Source organism: Macaca fascicularis, chromosome 4, assembly GCF_037993035.2.
Source record: "Macaca fascicularis isolate 582-1 chromosome 4, T2T-MFA8v1.1".
Classification (NCBI taxonomy): Eukaryota; Metazoa; Chordata; class Mammalia; order Primates; family Cercopithecidae; genus Macaca; species Macaca fascicularis.
The window spans coordinates 75,828,050-75,849,071 of record NC_088378.1 but is presented as its reverse complement, the minus strand read 5'-3'; the positions used below and the strand labels follow the sequence as shown (position 1 = coordinate 75,849,071).

The window sequence follows — 21,022 nt, the reverse complement described above, 5'->3', positions numbered from 1 at the left end:
GGCTGAGGCACGAGAATCACTTGAACCTGGGAGGCTGCAGTGAGCTGAGATCATGCCACTGAACTCCAGCCTGGTTGGGCAACAGTGTGAGACTCTGTCTCAAATAAATAAATAAATAAATAAATAAATAAATAAAATTTTAAAAAGAGTAAGTTAAATTTAATGTCAGTTTGCCAAATTAAAACAAATCATTTCATATAAAAAAGTTTTTTCTTTGCTGAAGTATAAGTTCAGATTGATTTCTTTCCATTTTCATGGGATAATACAACAGCCTGGTATGTCCCTAGTGAAATAATAGCTCTAGACATGGTTATCAATGATCACCATTTCATGGAATAATTTTCCATTTTCATGGGATAATTGAACAACCAGGTACGTCCCTAGTAAAATAATAGGTCTAGACAATGGTTATCAATGACTGGTAATATCAAAGAAAGAGAGACATAAAACATTGTGTGCATTTAGTTGATGGAAGTATACACGCCACCACCTAAAAGTCTTCTTGCTAAAAATTAAATAAGTAATTAAATCTGAACCTAACTAGGCCTCTAGATCTGAATGTCTCAGAGGGGAAATAAAGGTGACAGAGGAACCTGTTAACACTATGCTGCTGAAAAAAAGGACCTGATTTCTTCAGCAAATAAACTGCAAAAGAGGAAAAAGAGGGAGAGGGAACCTGTAGATGAAAAGAGATTTAAGAAACACAGCAATCATTGGGAGGCTGAGGCGGGTGGATCATGAGGTCAGGAGTTCAAGACCAGCCTGACCAACATGGTGAAACCCAGTCTCTACTAAAAATACAGAAATTAGCTGGGTGTGGTTACATGCACCTGTACTCCCAGCTACTCAGGAGGCTGAGGCAGAAGAATTGCTTGAACCCAGGAGGCAGAGGTTGCAGTGAGCCAAGATCACACCACCTGGGCAACAGAGCGAGATTCCATCTCAAAAAAAAAAAGACACTGCAATCTATAGACCTCTTTTAAATCCTAAAATCCAAACTTTAGAAAGCGAAAGAAAAAACTGAGTACTTATGAGACAACTGCAGAAATTTAAATAATGACTGAATCCTTATTTATTTATAATGAATTAATATTTTTGATATGATAATGGTACTGTGGTTTTTGTTTTTTAAAAGAGTATCTCTCTGTTAGTGCTGGGCGCAGTGGCTCACTCCCGTAATACCAGCACTTTGGTAGGCCGAGGCGGGCGGATCACCTGAGGTCAGGAGTTCGAGACTAGCCTGACCAACATGGTGAAACCGTCTCTACTAAAAATACAAAATTAGCCAGGCGTGGTGGCACATGCCTGCAATCCCAGCTACTCAGGAGGCTGAGGCAGGAGAACTGCTTGAACCTAGCAGGTGGAGATTGCAGTGAGCCGAGATTACGCCATTGCACTCCAGTCTAGGAAACAAGAACAAAACTCCGTCTTAAAACGAAACAAAACAAAACTCTCTTTTAGAGATACACATTGAAGTATATGATATATTTGGGATTTATTTCAAAAATAATCTGGGATTATCCAAAAATAGTCCGGGATGGGAGGAAAGGGAGGATGTGGGATATATATAGTGTACAAGTAGCCAAGTTGATAATTATGAAGCCAAAAAAATGGGTACATAAGAGTTTATTACACTATATTCTCTACTTTTAGATGTGCTTGAAACTTTTGTTAAAAAACTGTTAAAAAACAGACATCTAACAAATGCTCATGGTCTTACCTTATCTTTAGATGAAGAATGCTTCTTGGCAGCTCTAGGTTGATGAATATTTTCTACAGTAACATTGCCATTGTATCGATCATGATCTGTCTCTCGTAAACTTCTATATTTATTCATTCTTCCCAAAAGCAAAGGTTTTGAAACCTATGTAAATGCCACGTACAGAACACAAAACCTCTTTAGCAAATAAATTCTGGATGTCCTCATCTTAAAATTTTTAACTGATTTGAAATACAAAAAATTAAATTCTCAAAATAAAAGTGTTTAAGAGTTTAAATTCCTTGAGAATAAAAACCGTATCATACTTTATGCATACTTACACAAACCCCCAAATCAGACTCAATTACAAATACAAACTCAATTATATATAAAAAATAATGACTCTCAGATATCTGGTAATATACTCAACAAATGTTTAAATAAATGATTAAATGTTCTTCACAAAAGCTTCATCATTAGTTTTCTTCTCCTTACCCTTTCTTCAATTATAGGAAGTGAAATATCAATGAACGGATCTTTCACCGTGGAGATCTTAAAAGGAAAACACATTGAAAACTTCAGTTAGAATTCTAACCTAAACACATAGTTTTGTAACTTCCTGGGCAACCTAATATTTTACATCAAAACATGTTCCTGAAAAAAATAGCGATTTAATTGGGTATTGCAGCACATTGTTAATCGAAACAAGATATTCTCAAACATCACTGAACGTGATCCAATTGAACTTTATATTACTGTCAATATGGCCTGTAATATTTAAAATAACTTCAAAATAAACTGTTTAATAAAACAGATTAAAGAGACTAGACATTTTTGGTGAGCTTAGGGCTGTAACATAAGTAAACTATGAAATGTTAAGAAAAAGCCATGAAAAAAAGCAGAGAGCTTGGCTGTGTTTTATAGATTCTTTAAGATAATTCTGTTTTAAAAGATGCTCTCTATCTTGTGAGAGAGAAATCAACTTCTGTGTTGAATAGTCTAGAAACTTAAATAATCATGATCACACATTCTGTGTTTCAATATGACAGGCTAGAATGAGATATAATTTATAATCCTGCTTCTTTAAGGCTACAGAACACAGAAAAATACTCCATAATCTGGGACAGGAAAATGAATAAAGGCTCCTTTTACTATTAAAATCTAACAGAAATTTAAACCTATCATACTCTAAGTCATACACTTACAGAAATATTCCTTACCAAGCAATTGAAAATCTACAAAAAATTCATACATGCTTTAAGTTGTTAAAGATGGCATTCAAAATAAAAATTATTAAATTCAAAGTGAGTGAAGTCTACACAAAAATCTTTAATACGTCATACAAACTTAAAATCAAATGTGATATAACCACCCTAAATTATGTTAATACATTAAATTATTTATATTGGAATTACTTTTTTTTTTTGAAGCTGTGTCTCGCTCTGTTGCCCAGGCTGTAGTGCAGTAGCGCAATCTCGGCTCACTGCAACCCCACCTCCTGGGTTCAAGTGATTCTCTTGCCTCAGCCTCCTGAGTCATTGGGACCATAGGCTCCCACCATGCCTGGCTAATTGTTTTGTATTTTTTTAAGTAGAGACAGGGTTTCACCATGTTGGCCAGGCTGGTCTTGAATTCCTGACCTCAAGTGATCTGCCGGCCTTGGCCTCCCAAAGTACTGGGATTATAAGCATAAGCCACTGCCCCCAGTCTGGAATTATACTTTAGGGCACTGCAATGTAACATAGTTAGTTACTCTCTTCACAGAAGTTTTTCTCTCAAACAGAGAACTAATGAATTTCAGTATATTAAGATAAGCTAAAACTGCCTCATAGGTGTGTCATGAGGAAAAATAACACAAAACATATTCACTTTTAAAAATATATAAATTACCACATTTACTTTCTAGGAGTATAGCGTATAAAAAGACTTTCAAGAATTATGTAATCATCTGTCACAAATTTTAAAAATGACTGCCAACAATTATATGTGAAAGAAAATATAATAAAAATGATGTGATTGTAATCCATTCCATGTGAATTGAATTCTAAAGTACCTACATTTGCACATTCTTCACACATGACCGTGCTAGTTAATTCACCAATAAAGATCCGATCTATGAAGTTCATTTTCACACCTTCTTTTCCATATGCTGTAAAAATCATACTTTTTAATGCAAAAAACATGTCAACCATCCATCTAGCAGTATAACAGGCTATCTTCTGGTTATTCAAAAGTAATCTGAATAAGATATTCTGTACTATATTTAATAATATATTTTACTATACATACAATATTCCAATGTCTTTCTCCTTTACAATTTTGTAGCAGATTTATGACTATCAACTATTTTAGTCTCCAAGAAATAATGAACTGTTCTTAAACTTAATAGGTAAAACAAAACAATAACCACTATTCCTACCACACCTCAACCACTCCCATTAAAACTTATAAAATCTCATGTCTAACCAGAAGTACACAGAAGAATGGAAAAGGAGATTATGCTATCAGGACTACGGATGCCAGGATCATGGCTACGAAAATAACAGAGTATCGTAAAACGCAAGTGTAAGGAATTAACATAGGCAATTAAGAACTCAGTTAAGAACATGGTTATATTTTTAAAAGTTAAAATTATTCTGCTCAGGAAATATTTATAAATTAAAAAAACATTCTTATGACTTGCTTTAAAATAACCTGAGGTTGGCCGGGCACGGTGGCTCAAGCCTGTAATCCCAGCGCTTTGGGAGGCCGAGGCGGGCGGATCACGAGGTCAGGAGATTGAGACCATCCTGGCTAACATGGTGAAACCCCGTCTCTACTAAAAATACAAAAAACATTAGCCGGGCGTGGCGGCGGGCGCCTGTAGTCCCAGCTACTCCGGAGGCTGAGGCAGGAGAATGGAGTGAACCCAGGAGGCGGAGCTTGCAGTGAGCCGAGATGGCGCCACTGCACTCCCGTCTGGGGGACAGAGCGAGACTTCGTCTCAAAAAAAAAAATATATATAACCTGAGGTTGGGAGAAAATAGATTAAACATAAACCATGAATGCAGTTTAAGTTGGGTGACAGATATAAAAGGGCTGCATTATACTATTCTCTCTACTTTAATAAAAATTTGAAACTTGCCATCATAAGCCATGGGAGGAAAAAGTACATTAACAAACCTATTCACCCCTCTTTCAGACTTATTTTTTGAGCCTCTATCTTCAAGTTTCATACAAACAATATTTAAAATCATTTAAAGTATTAGAGCACTGAATGACAGAAAACATATCTGAATATATCAACAAACATTAATTAAAATTGTATTTAAAAATACTATAATAATAAAGATGTTTCATCAAGAAAAACTATAAGCGATTGGAAATAGAGACTACAAAACTGGAAAAGGGGAAAGAAAAACTGGGTTGTTATTCTAAATATCCACGAGATGGCACTATCTCAACACAAAAGAACAAAGCGTACTTGAGCAGCTACAGTTTAAAAAAATCTTGAACCTATTAAGGGGTTCAATAAAGTGCAGAGTAACAATGTGTGTATGTTTGTAAATTATAGACCCGTAGTACATACATTATAAAACCACAAAAACAAAAGTTAGAAAAAAATACAAATAATATTTTAAAATATCTTCTAAAAATTACTTCATGCTAACATTAGTTAGCATCTCAATGCAGAATATACACTTAGGGCAAGGTATATAAACCCACACTGTAGTATTGATAATGATAAATAACCAACTTTGATTAGCTAATCATCATTTGGAGCTCATATTTTTACGGATGAATAGCAAACACTAGGAGTAGGCAAAGTGCACTTACACTTGTAGCACTGTCTTCAATAAACGGTTTATTTGCAGGAGTCTTTGGAGCACTTAAGCATTTTGTCTAGCTACATCTTAAAAAAATCCATAAATCCATTGATCCAAACACATGTCAAATGATACAATATAATAAATATGAACTTTCAAGTGTGGTTGCTACTTTCAACAACCTTTCAAGTTTCCCTTAGAACAACTCACATAAAGGTATCAGTGTCAATCTGTATACATGGTATTAGCTTTATTTTTATAAATTCACATGAATACATTCTAGCATTTTCTATGTTCCACTAAAGTATTTTTCAGACATTGCAGCAACTACGCCCTCCTTTTAAAGCCACTACTTTGGTGTATTAGTTCACATAATGCTCAGTTCTTTTTCCAACTAAAATAAAAATTTAATATTTTCTTACAGAAAAAAGTTTTAACAAAGAGTCAACATACCTTTGACTTTTTTTCTAGTTTCATCATCAGCAGTTTTAGTAGTTGGGTTGTTAAATGCTTTTAGAATGCTAGCTTGTATTCGCTGTAAAACAAAGTTAATAGATTCTGGTCTAGTAATAGTTAACTCAAGCCTCATCCTCCTAATAAAAGAAGGCTTAGAGTAAATTCATTTGCCCTCTTTCTTCCTTCTCCCTGTCTCTAAAATGACACTTCTTAATTAGAACCAAAAAAGAAAATAGACCATATGAAATTTATTGTCTATGAAGACCTTTCTATATTAAGAAGCTATCAAGCTGGTTACTATAATCTCTATGCTATGTGGACTACCTCATTTATATACACATATAAATAAAGTCCAAACTTATTAATTAATGTCCATAGCAAGAAGAATCTCCCAAATTTTAATTATGGTTTTACTTGAACTTAGTTGTCAATAATGATTTGTCTTCAGCAGCTCTCAGTAAATGTCAAGGTTTATATTATATATTTCTACATCTCTTGTGTATGTTTTAGGAAAGATACAATCTCACAGAAAAGTTTCAGAATAAAACTACATATTCCAAGAATAAAACTTAATAAGTGACCTTTTTACATTAACCATGCCCCTAATTAGTGGATGAATTTTGTCTTCCTAATTCAGATTATGACAGTAGGATGAGGGAAAAGTTTGTTAATTATCTTTCAAAATTTAATTTTTTTTTTTTTTTTTTTTGAGAGAGAGTCTTGTTTTGTTGCCCAGGCTGGAATGCAGTGGTGTGATCACCACCCACTGGAGCTTTGACCACCCTGGGTTCAAGTGATCCTCCTGCCTCAGCCTCCCAAGTACCTGGGACTATAGGCACACACCACGACACCTGACTAATTTGTTTTAAATTTTTTGTAGAGATGGGGTTTTGCCAAGTTGCCTAGGCTGGTCTTAAGCTCCTGAGCTCGAGCAAGCCACCTGCCTCAGCCTCCCAAAGTGCTGGAATTACAGGCATAAGCTGTCACACCTGGGTTTTCTTGTTTTTTGTTTTTTGTAGAGACAGGCTCTTCCTATGTTGCCCATCTAATAAATCAGTTTGATATATTAAGTGAAAAAAGACAAAGTACAAAAAGTTATATATATGGTATATGCCACCGTTTGAATAAAGAAAAAAAGAGCATAAAGGAAGAAAGACAAGAACATGGGATGTAAGCAACGGCAAGGCCAAAACACAAGAGAGGCAAAGGGAACTCCCGGGAGCATGGTTAGGAGGAATTCCAGAAGGATATGTGTACATCAGACATGAGAGGTAAAGAACCCAGATTGGAGCAATGAGACTTATGAATCAGACATGTTGTCAACACCAAGATTCCCTTCTGCCATTATAACATGCTTTTAATCTAAGAACACAACATATGGAGAAGGAGGTGCTCACATTCTTATTCTTGCTCCATGCCCTGCTGCCTGGATGAGCAGAAGACACTCGTGACCCCTCAGAATTGTTCTGCTGTGTATAATTTATGTTTCTTCTGTGTATGATATATGTTTTTTTAACACATTCTCCTCCAATAATTGTGAAACCGACTTTCACTTATTATTAACTGGCCTGTGATTAACACATTATATTTCCTATAACTGTTTACTGTCCTCCTCAAGCATATTTTGAAAATTAATACAAGGTCAAAACACTTAAATATTTTACAAAGTAGGGGATAAAAGCAAACATAAAGCAATTCATATCGTGTGACACAAGTCCTGAAATACACTTATATACTATGAAGAAATCAAACATTAAAATGTCTCCCAGAAGCTATTAAATACTGAAATAATCTCCAATTCAGACTCAATAAATTTGAAAGTTAATATAATTCAGACATTGTCTAAGCTAAAGTTGACTTTTACGCCTTGAAAAAGAATTTATTGAACTAAAGTAAGCAAATTGGAATTGCGTAAATTCCATGCAGGGGAAATATTTAATGAACTTAAATGAAAAATTCCAATAAATACCAATGTTCACCTGTAAATATTTCATATAATCATACTTTCAAACAACTCAAGAGAAATACTTCTAACTCAACTTAGTCTGTAAATTTATCCTACAATGTAAACATTTTACTAATTCAGACATGATTTTTGATATGATTTAATGAAACTTCGCTATATATCCTGAAATGTCATATCACTCAAAAGAAGCTAAAAAGTTACCAATTCGAGCAGCAGGAAAAAAGCTAAAAACCTGTGATTACACTCTAAAAAGAGTAAAATGAAATTGTTTACATTATTAACTTTTAAATATTAGACTTTTGCTTTTTAATTTCTATCCTAACCATGAATTTATATTCTCTACTCTAAATTGCTTAAAAGTTAATAGGTAATTCATCAAGTTGAAGAAAATAAATGAGTTTAGGTCCATATACAATAGCTCATTGTTAGGAGTTGTGTTTTGAATAATTTAGGTTAAAAGAAAGATACTTTGGTCAGGGAGCTGTTAATAACTGTAGTACATAATCAATTAGCAGTATCAAGGTTCAACTATTTCAAATCTCCACCTTATACTTCAAAAACAAGAATGAGAATAATGTACAGTTTAAGTTAGCTGAGATATTCTGCCTTTAAAATAATTCTAACCAACAATGTATTATAGTAATAAATCTTTAATAAAAAGGTAATATTAATTTATTGACTGCAAATTATAAGGAAAAAACAAAAGAAGCATAAATTTATAAATTAAAAAGACTGCCTTATAAAAGAACTACTTCTAGGAAATTTGATTTTGTACACGAAAAATTTACAATTTCTGCACAAATGATCCCTTAAGTACTATATTCAGCAAGAGTCTATTCCTCAACTTTGTAGTTCAGAAAAGACTTTAATGAAACCATATGAAAGGAGGTCAGTAGTTTTTCATCATTACTAAAAGATTCTGGTGGCAGACATAACATTGTAGCCTTTCTTCAATCAAGAAAACACATGGCAGTGACACACTACAACAACAGCACGATTAACAGCTGTGGAGTTCCCAGGCCAGACAATGCAGCTCCTGCCCCGATAGTCACTGTAGCTGACCGTCAGGACTGTCCTCGCTTATGAAATTGAACAGATCCACAGACTTGACATTTTAATTTTACTGCACCATCTAAAGCTCTCAAATAGTGCAAGAAAGATAAGAGTTTTCAAAACCAACGTGTCCTGCTGTGCTGCCTAAGATACTGTGCATCCCACTGCACCATTATGACCAAACAATAATTTTATTATAACAAAGACTGCTATCAAATTATAGAGGTAAAATAGAAAAAAAATGACAGGGATATATTTTACTTTTTTTTATAATATCAACAGAAAAAAAAAAAAAAACCCAAGACATAATTTTAATCCATTCACATGACTTTTAACTTCACTCACTTTTTTTTTTTTTTTTTTTTTGAGAACGTGTCTCACTCCCTCACCCAGGCTAGAGTGCAGTGCCACGATCTCGGCTCACTGCAACCTCCACCCTGAGTTCAAGCGATTCTCCTGCCTCAGTCTCCTGAGTAGCTAGGATTACAGGCACACGCCACCACGCTTAGCTAATTTTTGTATTTTTAGTAGACACGGGGTTTCACCATGTTGGCCAAGCTGGTCTCAAACTCCTGACCTCCGGTGATCCGCCCACCTCAGCCTTCCAAACTGCTGGGATTACAGGAATGAGCCACCATGCCCAGCCCACTTACATAATTTTAAATTCCATTTAATGATACATGACCACCACATAGTAAACGTATTCCTGCAAACCCCAGGAAAAAAATAACTCTAGCAATTGATAAATCTGAATTAATCTTAAAGTAACTCATATCATCTGTAGGCCCATTTATTGTTTATAATATGAACAGCAATCTGTTCCCACCCTGCCAACATGCATCTACCCCCTCAACAAGAACAGCAATATATCATAATTATTGAATCCGATTTAATACTTTTTCAAATAGTAAAATAATTATGGTTACATTTTAAATAGCAGGCTTAAAATCATTATTTCTACTGACTACAGATGTCCAAGCATTAAAATTAAACTTCAATCAGCAGTATTTTATAGAATTAGAAAGATCATTAGTTTGGGAGTCAGAAAGACTTGAGTTTGAAGCTCAACTCTAAGTATCAGTTCCTAGCTCTAAGAAAATTTGATCAAATACTAACTAGGGGATTATGCTAATATCCTCAATGGTTAACTAATTATAAATCTCTTTTTTTTCTTTTTTAGACACAATGTAGGTAAAATGACACAGTATTATCCTGTCAGTTTATCAGTTTATTCAAATACAACATATTCAAAATAATTGCAAATCACAAAGAAACTAGCTAGTACAACATATAAGAATAATTATTTTGATTTCTTCCCAATTCAAATTCTCAAAAGAAGTTGTGTTTAAGGTTAAGCACATACAACTCATTCAAAAAACGTTCACAGGGAGCCTGGAGTGGCAGCTCATGCCTGTGATCCCAGCACTTTGGGAGGTCAAGGCAGGCAGATTACTTGAGGTCAGGAGTTCGACACCAGCCTGGCCAAAGTAGTAAAACCCTGTCTCTACTAAAAATACAAAAAAAAAAAAAAAAAAAAATTAGCCAGGCTTGGTGATATATGTCTGTAATCCCAGCTATTCAAGAGGCTGAGGCTGAGGCAGGAGAATCACTTGACCCCAGGAGGCTGGAGGTTACAGTGAGCCGAGATCACACCACCACACTTCAGCCTAAGCAGCAGAGTAAGACACTGTCTAAATAAATAAATAAGCAAGCCTAGTCAACATAGTGAAACCCCATTTCTACTAAAAGTACAAAAATTAGCTGGGAATGGTGGCACACACCTGTAATCCTAGCTGCTTGGGAGGCTGAGGCAGGAGAATCACTTGAACCTGGGAGGCAGAGGTTGCAGTGAGCTGAGATCATGCCACTGCACTCCAGGCTGGGTGACAGAGTGAGACCCTGTGTCAAAACAAAAAACAAAAAAAAAACCACACACAAACAAAAATTCACAGAACACCTACTATGTGCAAGGCACACAGGACAGAGACAATACATAATACCATTCCTCAAACAGATCACAATCTAAGAAAGCTGACAGACAGGGACATTAAATAGAAAGTGGTAGCATTTATGATCAATTACATAAAAGTAGAGAAGTGGCAGAAAGGGAATGATACCTCTAAAAGCTGAATTAGCTTAATAAGAAAGTCAATAAACAGATAATTAAAAACGGACAATTAAAAATAGGATTGTGATACGTGACGTTTTGTAGCAGGAGAGAGTAATTAACTCAATCCTTATTTTTAAAGGAAACTTTAAAGAAAATGTTAGAACTCTAATTTTCTCTTCACTGGAAATTGGTCACTGTCAGGCCTCTGAGCCCAAGTTAAGCCATTATATCCCCAGTAACCTGCACGTATACATCCAGATGTCCTGAAGCACCTGAAGATCCACAGACGTGAAAATAGCTTAATTGATGACATTCCACCATTGTGATTTGTTTCTACCCATCCTAACTGATCAATGTTCTTTATAATCTCCCCCACCCTTAAGCAGTTTCTTTGTAATTCTCCCCACCCTTGAGAATGTACTTTGTGAGATCCACCCCCTGACCCCAAAACATTGCTCTTAACTCCACTGCCTATCCCAAAACCTATAAGAACTCATGATAATCCCATCACCTTTGCTGACTCCTTTTTCGGACTCAGCCCGCCTGCACCCAGGTGAAATAAACAGCCATGTTGCTCACACAAAGCCTGTTTGGTGATCTCTTCACACGGACACGTGAAACAGTCACTAGGAGTAAAGAGACACTGCCACACTACAATTAAAACACAGGATTTTTGTTGTTTTTTGAGGTAGGCCCTTGCTCTGTTGCCCAGGCTGGAGTGCAGCGGTGCGATCACAGCTCACTGCAACCTCCGCCTCTCGGGTTCAAGTGGTTCTCATGCCTCAGTCACCCGAGAAGCTGGGATTACAGGTGTGCACCACCACGCCTGGCCAATTTTTGTGTTTTTAGTAGACACATGGTTTCACCATGTTGACCAGGCTAGTCTGAAATTCCTGAGCTCAAGTGATCCACCCACCTTGGCCTCCCAGATTGCTGGAATTACAAGCATGAGCCACCATACCCGGCAGAATTTTTTTTTAAAAAAGGAAGGTCAATCATGCCTAGCACTACTTATCACAAGCATGTATGTACTTCACTGAACACTTGGCTGCTTTTATTACATATTACCATATAGATTAAGAAGCATATCTGCCTTGAATGGAAAACAGGTTTTCACCTATTATTCCAGTTATGACTGACAAGGGCTGCCCACAGTGGTGTGCTCAGAAAATAATTCTGGACTGTTAGGAACGATTAACAATGTCTTTTATGAGTAAGAGGGAGGAAAACAGAGAGTGCGTACTGTGTATCTGATATCCTTAATATCTTGCATTTTCTCTGATAAACTGAATCCTATGTGCATAGGAAACCCCTCCCGAGAAGAAGTTGAATTTAACTAATTTAACATTAAAGTTAATAAAGAGCCAATCATTTAGGGGATAGGTCTACAATCAACACTGTTTGGGGAATCTATCCAGTCCATGAGCTATTCCTTTTCTGAGAAATGCTCTCTCATCCAAGAGGCTGGGACTCCTCTCTCGTAGCCACAAACAACTGATCCATGAGTGGAATCTAATCCAACATGGAATAATGAAGTTTCTCTCTACTGGGAATTTAAAAATCAAGAATCATGAATAGCCAATATAGTTTTTACATACATGGAACTATGACATACAAATACTGCTTGGTCTGCATGGAGAAAAATGAAGAAAATTATCTACAGAGCCGGAGAAACTAGGATAAGAAGAAGAATGCTTTCTGGATTCCTGACAGCTTTCCTGTTCCTATATCCCCCAGGAATATCTCCCTGCATCTTAAGATTCCCTATTCTTTTTTTTTTTTTTTTAACAGCATTTCACTCTGTCACCCAGGCTGGAGTAGAGTGGCACGATCTTGGCTCACTGCAACCTCCACCTCCGGGGTTCAAGCGTTTATCTTGCCTCAGCCTCCCAAGTAGCTGGGATTACAGGTGCACGCTACCACATCTGGCTAATTTTTATATTTTTAGTAGAGACAGGGTTTCACCATGTTTCCCAGGCTGGTCTTGAACTCCTGACCTCAGGTGATCCACCTGCCTCAGCCTTCCAAAGTGTTGGGATTACAGGCATGAGCCACCATGCCTGGCCACAATTCCTTTTTACTTAAGCTAGTTTAAATTATTTTATTTACAGCCAAAGGGCATTAACGAAAAAGGACAATAGGGCTGTAAAAGGATAAAGGTGAATATCTTACAGAAGAAAGAAAAATATCTAGAATATTTATTCTAAAAAATTAAATTATTTCTCAACTGTACTTTTAAATTGTAGTAGAAATTTCTTGTTTTTTGTTTGTTTGTTTTTTGAGACACAGTCTTACTCTGTCACCCAGGCTGGAGTAATGCAGTAGCATGACCTCGGCTCACTGCAACCTCTGCCTCCTGAGTTTAAGCAATTCTCATGTCTCAGCCTGCCAAGTAGCTGGAATTACAGGCATGCACCACCATACCCGGCTAATTTTTATGTTTTAGTAGAGAGGAGGTTTCACCATATTGGCTAGGCTGGTCTCAAACTCCTGACCTCAGATGATACACCCCGCCTTGACCCCTCAATACTTCCTTAGTTTTGTATCCTCTTCTTGAAGAGAATATATGATATACGTAAAGAAACCTGACCTTTGTTTCTTCTGTCCTCACTGCATCCAGAAGATAATGAAGAAGCTCCTGACTGTCCTGTTGCTGGAAATCTTTAAATCGAGGTGCCCTGTGATGTAAAGACAAAAGAGGAAAGAAAAAAAGCATAATCATTCCATGGTTCAACACTCTTGTCTAAATGCACTTGAAATAGCATATTATTAGCTGGGTGCGGCAGCCTACACCTGTAATCCCAGCACTTTGGGAGGCTGAGGGGCAGATCACTTAAGCTCAGGAGTTCGAGACCAGCCTGGGCAACAAGGCAAAACCCCGTTCTCTACCAAAACACACACCCACACACACAAAATGGCATAAAGACGCAGTTTACTACTTTTCCAACTAAATAGACAAAATGTGATTACTGGTCCAATTAGGGTGTGATCTTAAGTGTGCACTGAGAATACGGCTATCATTTATTAAGCAATTACTACATGTTAAGCACAATACTAGTAGTTTGTCACACGTTCAGGCATAATCCTCCAACAACTTTGTTGGGATGTACTGTTTTCTCCAACTTACACGCGAGGACTCAGCAGTATTGTTTAAATCATTTGCAAGGTCATACGGCTGGCAAATTAACCAGTATTCAAACCCAAGCCACTGTCATTTATTATCTTCCTACCTTAACCAAAAGGAAAGCGAGAGAGTATTTATATTAAAATAAAGGACTATAACTTGATCTCCCTGTGAATATATTTTTTACAGACTTGATAATTAAAATTCCTCTGTATTAATTTAATAGAAAGATGAGGTACTATTCATGGAGACACTGACATAGGAAATATGTGGTTGATTCAGTTACTTTAAAAAGTAATCTACAGTAAACTCTAATGCTAAAATGAACATTTTGCCTTAAGAAGCAGACAAGTATTAAATCTAGAAAGTGTCCTGACCTAAGATGAAGAAATAATTGTCAAAACACAAAAGAATGAGAATAGACTATAGAAGACAAATTCACAACTATTGATGATATTTATAACATATCTCATGTGATATACAAAACAGCACTGTTCAGGAATTTATAATTAATATAAGTTCTACTTTATGCTTGAGAAAACTGAAGAACAAGCTAAGTGCCACTAACGTAACTACAGGTCTTTTGACTGAGTGCAGTACTTAATTATTTTTAATTATTATCTTATTTTTGTGAGACAGAGTTTCACTCTGTCACCCAGGCTGGAGTGCAGTGGCACAAACTCAGCTCACTGCAACCTCCGCCTCCCGGATTCAAGTAATTCTCCTGCCTCAGCCTCCTGAGTGACTGGGACTACAGTTGCCTGCCACACCTGCCATCGTGCGTGGCTAATTTCTGTATTTTTAGTACAGGTGGGGTTTCACCATGTTGGCCAGGCTGCTCTCGAACTCCTGACCTCAAATGATCCACCCACCTCAGCCTCTCAAAGTGCTGGAATTACAGGCATAAGCCATCACGCCCGGCCAAGTGCAGTACTTTCAGCATTATTCTTCATTACCTCAGGATAAATATTCATCCTAATAATACAAAGAAAGTGAGTCCCTGACTGCTAAAACATTAACTGGTAGTCAATCTAGCCTGTAAGAGGAAACACCACTCCAGACATTCTTGCTAACTAGCAGCACATAGCAACATGCTGACAATACTTTATTACCTTGATGGGCTTTCCTACCTGCACGTGGTGTCCAGAACCTACCTCCTAGATTAGAGATGAGGACAGAAATCAAGATGGACACATATTCTAATCCTATCTGGACCTCCACAGCTGGCATCAGGAGAGGCAGAAACTGCAGAACCCTGCACTTATGCTGTACACTCCAAGGAAGGCCAGTGAAGTAGCAGACGACTAGAATAGGGAGCAGGAGAATCCTTTAGAGATCTTCACTAGCCAAGGGGTAGCTAGGAGGAGGGGGCAGTTTATGGCTTTCAAAACAGACACACAAGAAGGAAATCATTCCTCAACAAAGAGAAACGGCTTCCACCATGTCTCTGCCTATAGCTCCATCTCAACCACTGCAAAAACTATTTACTGCCTTCTAAACCACTGAAGAAAATTTAATAAACTTAGATTTGCTTTTTCTTTTTTACCTAGAAATGGGCAAAAAAAAATCACAGGATGATTTATAGACTCTATGATGGAGCCCGTCTGAGCTACCCACATCAAGAGAGACTTTCAAACCTATTAAAGGATTAAAAGAGAAAAATCACCAAACATATGAAAATATTCAGCCTATTCAAAATAAGGGGAACACTAAGGATTCCCAGGAAATGTACTTTAGTAAAAGTACTGCCATGAGAAAGAGGAGAGGACTTTTGAAAACCTCAAGGCATAAGAGAAAAATACATGTACAAGCATAAATTATGAGACTGTCAAGAAAAAGAAATTTAATCCACTTCTATGTTCATCACAGTGCTATTCACAATAGCAAAGACATGGAATCAACCTAGGTGCCCATAAATGGTGGATTGGATAAAGAAAATGTGGTCCATATACACCATGGAATACTACACAGCCATAAAAAAAAGAACAAAATGATGTCCTTTGCAGCAAGCAACATGGAAGCAGCTGAAAGCTGTCACCCTAAGTGAACTAATGCAGAAGCAGAAAACCAAATAAAACAAACAAAAAACACAAAGTTGAAGACCTCGCTCCCAAATAAGGCTCATCACAAGTGGTCAAAGTGTCTGATAATCACCACTGTAATAGAAACTTCAAGAGACTGGTTCACGTACACACAACATGAATAAACCACAAATTTTGCCAAGTGAAAGAAGTCAGATAAAAAAGAGTACACCCTGTATGATTCCATTTCTATAGAATTCCCCCAAATGCAAACTAATCTACTGCAACACAAACACAGGTAAGGGGTATACCACCCAGGGATGGAGTTTAGGGGAGAGGTTCCAGAGAAAGGGATTACAAAGGGGCCCCCAAAACTTTGGGGGGTGATGGATACATTCATTATATTGAATGAATGTACGTATACACACACACACACACACACAAAGTGTATAGATATGTCAAAACTTATCCAATAGTATATTTTTCAGCGAGACGGGGTGACAGGAGTGCAATGACACTAACAGCTCACTGTACACTCAAAACTCCTAGGCTCAAGTGATCCACCTACCTCAGCCTCTAGAGTAGCTGGGACTACAGGTGTGCACCATCACAACTCTGGCAAATTTTTTTTTTTTCATAGAGTTTGAGTCTCCCTGTGTTGTCCTGGTTAGTCTCAAACTCCTGGCCTCAGGCAGTTCTCCCACCTTGGCTCCCAAACTGCTGGGATTACAGGTGTGAGCCACTGTGTCTGGCCCCAATAGTACACTTTAAATATGTACAATTTACTTTATGTCAAATATACCTTAGTAAAGCTAGTCAGAATATCCACCAATATAATTTACTATTCCAACAGACAAAAAAAAAAAAAAAAACATCATTATTTTGATATAGAAAAAGTAATTTTTTTTTAAATTTATTTATTATTATTATACTTTAAGTTGTAGGGTACATGTGCATAACGTGCAGGTTTGTTACATATGTATACTTGTGCCATGTTGCTGTGCTGCACCCATCAACTCGTCATTTACATCAGGTATAACTCCCAATGCAATCCCTCCCCCCTCCCCCCTCCCCATGATAGGCCCCGGTGTGTGATGTTCCCCTTCCTGAGTCCAAGTGATCTCATTGTTCAGTTCCCACCTATGAGTGAGAACATGCGGTGTTTGGTTTTCTGTTCTTGTGATAGTTTGCTAAGAATGATGGTTTCCAGCTGCATCCATGTCCCTACAAAGGACACAAACTCATCCTTTTTGATGGCTGCATAGTATTCCATGGTGTATATGTGCCACATTTTCTTAATCCAATCTGTCACTGATGGACATTTGGGTTGATTCCAAGTCTTTGCTATTGTGAATAGTGCTGCAATAAACATACGTGTGCATGTGTCTTTATAGCAGCATAATTTATAATCCTTTGGGTATATACCCAGTAATGGGATGGCTGGGTCATATGGTACATCTAGTTCTAGATCTTTGAGGAATCGCCATACTGTTTTCCATAATGGTTGAACTAGTTTACAATCCCACCAACAGTGTAAAAGTGCTCCTATTTCTCCACATCCTCTCCAGCACCTGTTGTTTCCTGACTTTTTAATGATCGCCATTCTAACTGGTGTGAGATGGTATCTCATTGTGGTTTTGATTTGCATTTCTCTGATGGCCAGTGATGATGAGCATTTTTTCATGTGTCTGTTGGCTGTATGAATGTCTTCTTTTGAGAAATGTCTGTTCATATCCTTTGCCCACTTTTTGATGGGGTTGTTTGTTTTTTTCTTGTAAATTTGTTTGAGTTCTTTGTAGGTTCTGGATATTAGCCCTTTGTCAGATGAGTAGATTGCAAAAATTTTCTCCCATTCTGTAGGTTGCCTGTTCACTCTGATGGTAGTTTCTTTTGCTGTGCAGAAGCTCTTTAGTTTAATGAGATCCCATTTGTCAATTTTGGCTTTTGCTGCCGTTGCTTTTGGTGTTTTGGACATGAAGTCTTTGCCCATGCCTATGTCCTGAATGGTACTACCTAGGTTTTCCTCTAGGATTTTTATGGTATTAGGTCTAACATTTAAGTCTCTAATCCATCTTGAATTAATTTTCGTATAAGGAGTAAGGAAAGGATCCAGTTTCAGCTTTCTACTTGTGGCTAGCCAATTTTCCCAGCACCATTTATTAAATAGGGAATCCTTTCCCCATTTCTTGTTTCTCTCAGGTTTGTCAAAGATCAGATGGCTGAAGATGTGTGGTATTATTTCTGAGGACTCTGTTCTGTTCCATTGGTCTATATGTCTGTTTTGGTACCAGTACCATGCTGTTTTGGTTACTGTAGCCTTGTAGTATAGTTTGAAGTCAGGTAGCGTGATGCCTCCAGCTTTGTTCTTTTGACTTAGGATTGTCTTGGAGATGCGGGCTCTTTTTTGGTTCCATATGAACTTTAAAGCAGTTTTTTCCAATTCTGTGAAGAAACTCATTGGTAGCTTGATGGGGATGGCATTGAATCTATAAATTACCTTGGGCAGTATGGCCATTTTCACGATATTGATTCTTCCTATCCATGAGCATGGTATGTTCTTCCATTTGTTTGTGTCCTCTTTTATTTCACTGAGCAGTGGTTTGTAGTTCTCCTTGAAGAGGTCCTTTACATCCCTTGTAAGCTGGATTCCTAGGTATTTGATTCTCTTTGAAGCAATTGTGAATGGAAGTTCATTCCTGATTTGGCTCTCTGTTTGTCTGTTACTGGTGTATAAGAATGCTTGTGATTTTTGCACATTAATTTTGTATCCTGAGACTTTGCTGAAGTTGCTTATCAGCTTAAGGAGATTTTGGGCTGAGACAATGGGGTTTTCTAAATATACAATCATGTCATCTGCAAACAGGGACAATTTGACTTCTTCTTTTCCTAACTGAATACCCTTGATTTCTTTCTCTTGCCTAATTGCCCTAGCCAGAACTTCCAACACTATGTTGAATAGGAGTGGTGAGAGAGGGCATCCCTGTCTTGTGCCAGTTTTCAAAGGGAATTTTTCCAGTTTTTGCCCATTCAGTATGATATTGGCTGTGGGTTTGTCATAAATAGCTCTTATTATTTTGAAGTACGTTCCATCAATACCGAATTTATTGAGCGTTTTTAGCATGAAGGGCTGTTGAATTTTGTCAAAAGCCTTTTCTGCATCTATTGAGATAATCATGTGGTTCTTGTCTTTGGTTCTGTTTATATGCTGGATTATGTTTATTGATTTGCGAATGTTGAACCAGCCTTGCATCCCAGGGATGAAGCCCACTTGATCATGGTGGATAAGCTTTTTGATGTGTTGCTGAATCCGGTTTGCCAGTATTTTATTGAGGATTTTTGCATCGATGTTCATCAGGGATATTGGTCTAAAATTCTCTTTTTTTGTTGTGTTTCTGCCAGGCTTTGGTATCAGGATGATGTTGGCCTCATAAAATGAGTTAGGGAGGATTCCCTCTTTTTCTATTGATTGGAATAGTTTCAGAAGGAATGGTAACAACTCCTCCTTGTACCTCTGGTAGAATTCAGCTGTGAATCCATCTGGTCCTGGACTTTTTTTGGTTGGTAGGCTATTAATTATTGCCTCAATTTCAGAGCCTGCTATTGGTCTATTCAGGGATTCAACTTCTTCCTGGTTTAGTCTTGGAAGAGTGTAAGTGTCCAGGAAATTATCCATTTCTTCTAGATTTTCCAGTTTATTTGGGTAGAGGTGTTTATAGTATTCTCTGATGGTAGTTTGTATTTCTGTGGGGTCGGTGGTGATATCCCCTTTATCATTTTTTATTGCGTCGATTTGATTCTTCTCTCTTTTCTTCTTTATTAGTCTTGCTAGCGGTCTGTCAATTTTGTTGATCTTTTCAAAAAACCAACTCCTGGATTCATTGATTTTTTGGAGGGTTTTTTGTGTCTCTATCTCCTTCAGTTCTGCTCTGATCTTAGTTATTTCTTGCCTTCTGCTAGCTTTCGAATGTGTTTGCTCTTGCTTCTCTAGTTCTTTTAATTGCGATGTTAGAGTGTCAATTTTAGATCTTTCCTGCTTTCTCTTGTGGGCATTTAGTGCTATAAATTTCCCTCTACACACTGCTTTAAATGTGTCCCAGAGATTCTGGTATGTTGTATCTTTGTTCTCATTGATTTCAAAGAACATCTTTATTTCTGCCTTCATTTCGTTATGTACCCAGTAGTCATTCAGGAGCAGGTTGTTCAGTTTCCATGTAGTTGAGCAGTTTTGATTGAGTTTCTTAGTCCTGAGTTCTAGTTTGATTGCACTGTGGTCTGAGAGACAGTTTGTTATAATTTCTGTTCTTGTACATTTGCTGAGGAGTGCTTTACTTCCAATTACGTGGTCGATTTTGGAGTAAGTACGATGTGGTGCTGAGAAGAATGTATATTCTGTTGATTTGGGGTGGAGAGTTCTATAGATGTCTATTAGGTCTGCTTGCTGCAGAGATGAGTTCAATTCCTGGATATCCTTGTTAACTTTCTGTCTCGTTGATCTGTCTAATGTTGACAGTGGAGTGTTGAAGTCTCCCATTATTAATGTTTGGGAGTCTAAGTCTCTTTGTAAGTCTCTAAGGACTTGCTTTATGAATCTGGGTGCTCCTGTATTGGGTGCATATATATTTAGGATAGTTAGCTCTTCCTGTTGAATTGATCCCTTTACCATTATGTAATGGCCTTCTTTGTCTCTTTTGATCTTTGATGGTTTAAAGTCTGTTTTATCAGAGACTAGTATTGCAACCCCCGCTTTTTTTTGTTCTCCATTTGCTTGGTAAATCTTCCTCCATCCC

General features: G+C 37.2%; 1 protein-coding gene across 16 annotated transcripts in view; it reads right to left on the bottom strand.

Annotated features, from left to right (window-relative positions):
- USP45 (ubiquitin specific peptidase 45) overlaps positions 1-21,022 on the bottom strand; it is an 82,359-nt gene that overhangs the window by 24,827 nt on the left and 36,510 nt on the right. For 10 of the 16 annotated variants that reach the window (XR_010586306.1, XR_006697673.2, XM_005552290.4 and 7 more), the window contains 5 exons: positions 13,681-13,768; positions 5,959-6,040; positions 3,757-3,848; positions 2,195-2,251; positions 1,721-1,864 (listed from right to left, as the gene is read on the bottom strand). Coding sequence is in view for 13 of the 16 variants with exons in the window: in XM_005552290.4 (XP_005552347.2) it covers positions 1,721-1,864; positions 2,195-2,251; positions 3,757-3,848; positions 5,959-6,040; positions 13,681-13,768 (463 nt within the window). In the remaining 3 variants the exon portion in view is untranslated. Of the gene's footprint in view, positions 1-1,720; positions 1,865-2,194; positions 2,252-3,756; positions 3,849-5,958; positions 6,041-10,761; positions 10,880-13,680; positions 13,769-21,022 lie in introns of those variants that run through there. The other 6 variants (XR_012433591.1, XM_065543679.1, XM_074037401.1 and 3 more) reach the window with 3 other exon arrangements.